This window comes from Triticum urartu, chromosome 5A (assembly GCF_056163025.1).
Source record: "Triticum urartu cultivar PI428250 chromosome 5A, HENAU_Tu73, whole genome shotgun sequence".
Taxonomy (NCBI): domain Eukaryota; kingdom Viridiplantae; phylum Streptophyta; class Magnoliopsida; order Poales; family Poaceae; genus Triticum; species Triticum urartu.
This window is the reverse complement of record NC_141877.1, coordinates 619759069-619763171: the sequence shown is the minus strand read 5'-3', so window position 1 is coordinate 619763171 and position 4103 is coordinate 619759069. Positions and strand designations below refer to the sequence as shown.

General features: G+C 44.1%; 1 protein-coding gene across 1 annotated transcript; it reads left to right on the top strand.

Moving 5' to 3' along the window:
• Positions 1 to 912: 912 nt before the first annotated feature.
• Positions 913 to 1508, top strand: LOC125506239 (uncharacterized). Its single transcript, XM_048671096.2, has one exon. The coding sequence runs from the start codon at positions 986 to 988 to the stop codon at positions 1259 to 1261; it is 276 nt and encodes a 91-aa protein (XP_048527053.1). The 5' UTR covers positions 913 to 985; the 3' UTR covers positions 1262 to 1508.
• Positions 1509 to 4103: the final 2595 nt, after the last annotated feature.

Below are 4103 nucleotides of genomic sequence, written 5' to 3'. Positions count from 1 at the left end.
AGCATTACCCGAGAGGGCTTGTGCACCTTTCAGAAATTTTGGGCAGCACGCAGTCATGCATGCAGGCATGCAGCCAACCAGTCGTCTCGCCGACCAACAAGGCGACAACTCTGGAATCTAACGAAAAACATGACACTTGCTTGATGCTTTTTTCGACTGTCGATTTTAAGCTTTCACAAGGTGTTGCTAGTATTACAATCGGTCCGGGAATCCTTTTGTCCTTGCAGCGTCTCACTTAAGCTAGCTGTTTGTAAGAATTGACGTCGAATACGTATATATGTACACAGATATAGCCACTGCACGCTTGAACAATTCAACTCCTGCACAGTTGGTTGTACGGAAGAACACTGTAGATTTGACAAATTCAGAACGCTGACCGTATCCATCGTCTCTATTCGTTTTTGTTTCAGCTCACGGCCCGTTGCTCAGCCCAACTCGGCCTTTGCATGCATGCATGCCGTACGTGTTGATCGCAATCTTTGTGCGGTCACCACTTACGTGCCACTGAGCAGACATGCGTGCACGTGCGATTTCCTAGTTCTTTCGAATAAATCGACGCAGTATCATCGACCGGGTGTGTGCACCAAGTCTAGAGGCCTTGGTCAACAGTACTCACTTTCTTTTCGTCTGCTTTCTGTTGCTTGCTGCAGTGTCCATCCGCTCACTTGCTTGTCAATGCTAATCACCGTGGATTAACTAAACAAATGGCGATCGATGACACGGCCCAGCAGAGGAGTGGCCAGTCAAAAAGCACCACGGAGAACCTCTAATCATTCAAATCACTCGCCTAACCATCCACACGACTTCGGCGATTGTCGCCTTAATCAAATACTCAAGGCACGCATGCGCGCGTGCGGTAGGCCACTATATATACACACATACACACACACCATGTCTCCGTGCAGCCAACCAAGCAAACGGAGTACCATTACACATTCTGCAACGGAGCTAAGCTTAGCTAGATAGAGCAAGAGAGATTTGCGCGATGGGGAGTGGGAAGAAGAGGGCGGCGCTTGCGTCCCTGTTCGGGTTCAAGAACAAGAGACAGGAGGAGGAAGAGGCCGCGGCCGCGGCCGCGAGGCGGCAGCAGCAGCATGCGGCGGCAGCGCCGCAGCAGAGGTACCAGCATCACAGGGTGCGGCCGAGCGACGACGACGACTACGCCCGGCACTGGTACGCCGAACGCGACATCGACCGGAAGGCCTCCGAGTTCATCGACAAGGTCCACCGCCGGATGCTCGCCAACGAGCAGGACGGATAGCCACCAGCCGGGCCGCAGGTGTCGTATATATATACGTACCAGCATGCCGATGGATCTAGCTAGGTCGTGCATGCAGGCTATATGCAGCAGTTGCGTGCATGGTTGAGTGTGTGTGGGTGTGGGTGTACGTGTGTCTGTGATTAGTTGCTTTGCTTTGGGTATGTCGCCGGATGTATATGTAACCATGGTGTGGATTTCCATCTAACCTTATGTTTACTATATTTATGGTCTATTTACCTTTTTTTTCCTTGTTGCTGCGTTATTTGTGGAAGTTTAGATGTGACATATTTAGAAAGCATCTAGATGTGAATTAGACAAACTGTTCGTTCATTGTTTCGGTAGGATGATACATGTTTTCTTAAATTTGATGTATGAAATGTAAAAAATAAATCTACAGCCAAATGATTTAGTCCTAAGGGTAATTTTAACCACTCAACGACGATGGGTGTGATATTAGTTTTTCTTTTAGTAGACAATGCAATATCGATAATGCTAGACCTACGAACTCGCTACGTAAATTTCCAATCCGCTCTTCTCCCCCCCCCCCCCCCCGATTTTCAGTGGGGTGGGCCCTGTCGCTCCTCCTGATCGAATAATACTCATCCACGTTGTTGTTTACGTAAAACATGTAACAAAAATTACGTAGGTCTAGCATTACCGGTGCGATATTGCCACTAACTGAAGTGGGATGCCTTTTTTTGAGGGATTTGAAGAGGGGTGCCAGTTGTCAGCGGATAACTTTTAACCCTTGGGGCCCACCATGTGGACGAGGTCATGCATTCACTGATGGCTGGCTAACACATGCATGTCTGTAGGCCCATCCAATTAGTCCCTTCTCAATGCTCCACCTTGTACAGATGCTAAGTCTGCTATCTAGGCAAAAAATCTGATGTGACAAGACAATTAAGAGGAGAGAGATGGGTTTGGTGACCCCAGAAAGAACCAATGCCAAGCACGCAAACTTAGGCCAAAAATTTAATTAAATGAAGGAAGCTCACCAATGCATGAAAGAATTTAGTAGCTAAGCCATTAAATGGAGGGAGCTTAGCAACAACAACTTAAGCACCAATGCATTGGGGACTATAGTTGCTAAACTATTTAATGCACTTAGCACCTCATCTAAACAACTATCCATTGAAAGCGGTCTAATCCCCCCCCCCCCCCCCCAATTTTTATGGGGATGGGTGCACTCAAAATTGGCCAAACCATCCAATTAATGCTTTAAGTGCACTTTTCAGATCTTCTTAAAACGGACTTGTCGGAAACCGAGCGTCAGAGCGGCCGCGCGCAAATTAGCATCACCCGTTTTATCTTTTGTCTGATGGGCTTAAAGGAGGCTTGAGTTTGGGCCTCAACGGTCTTACTTGATAAATGACAACGGGGCCTTTTTAATGACCTTGTAGTAAAACATGATTTTTTTTGTCCTTGAACAAACGATATAAGAATTACGACGCTATAATAGTAGGTCATATTCTAAGGAGCAACATATAAACCGAGTATCATTTCGTTTTTCCATGCAGGCACATATATAGCATGAAGTACTAAAACAAATTCACCTTCCACTCATTATTATAAAATCATGACACATGTAAATAAAGTACTACAACAAATGAGTAGTCCATGATAACCTAGAATGACAGATGCACTGCTTTAGGTTACCCTTAGAGGGGGCATGTTAAACACAACTATATTTTCGTTCTAATGTCTTATTAATTACCTAGACAACATGAAAGACATGAGAGAGCACAATGTTTTTACTAGGGGCAGTCATAGTGCTCCACCTTAGACTATATCTTAATCATGGTACCTAAGCAGATATGACACCTTATTTAATGAGGAAATAGAGATTTACCATTTCTTATTCTAGATATAGCTCTTAATACCAAAACCATGACAACTCATACCTTTTCTCTCACAAAACAAATTAAATAAGAGGTCTTTTACATACAACAATAAGATTCGATTCATTAGAGGAGGTATATCTAAATACATATTAAATGCATATGATATGGATTAAGATATAATGCATTCGAAGTGCCCTAAACTTACCACTAAATCCAAGACCCACTCACGATGTAAATCTTCAAAGTTAACGAAGATAATGAATGTAGAATAAATAATAATATTAAATAAACATGCAATTAAAATTGTATTTAATGTATAAAATCAATATGCATGTACACATAATATGTGAAAACAATACTAGAAAAATAAAGCTCGATATGGATTATCACTAGTACATAAGCGGGAATTAGAGACATCCCTCGGCGGCGGGTTGTTACCCAACAAATTTAAGCCGCCTAGTGAGAATTAGGTCGGCGTCATCACAAATCCAGTGGGCTACGTTGTCGATCGAGGTGGCTTGGCCGGGAGAGGGGTGGCGGCTACAGACAGGAGAATGATGCCGCCTACGACCTCAAATGAGGCTTCTAATGGTGGAATTACATCACATGGGAGGACCCATTACGACTACTTCATTCCAGATCTCCAGCAAGGTGAGCTCCCAAGTGTTACCGAACTTCACACCGATGGATTTGGTGTATTAGTTGATGCAAGCTTATGTATGTTTGTATGGTTAGGTACTATGTTTAGATAAAAGATCAATGTTTAGGGTTTAGAGTTTAGGCCTTAGCATTTAGGACCAGATATGCAACTATTCTAGTGGTGTTGCACTAGCATATGGACCGATGATTCAAATATGTGGCTCTTTTGCCGGTATATGTTGAAGAATAACTTCTCCAAACACCCATATCCCTCCTCCTTGAGCCACTACCAGTTGGGCCCCACCAAACACCTCTCTCTCTCACTCTTACTCTCTCTCTCTCTCTCTCTCTCTCTCTTT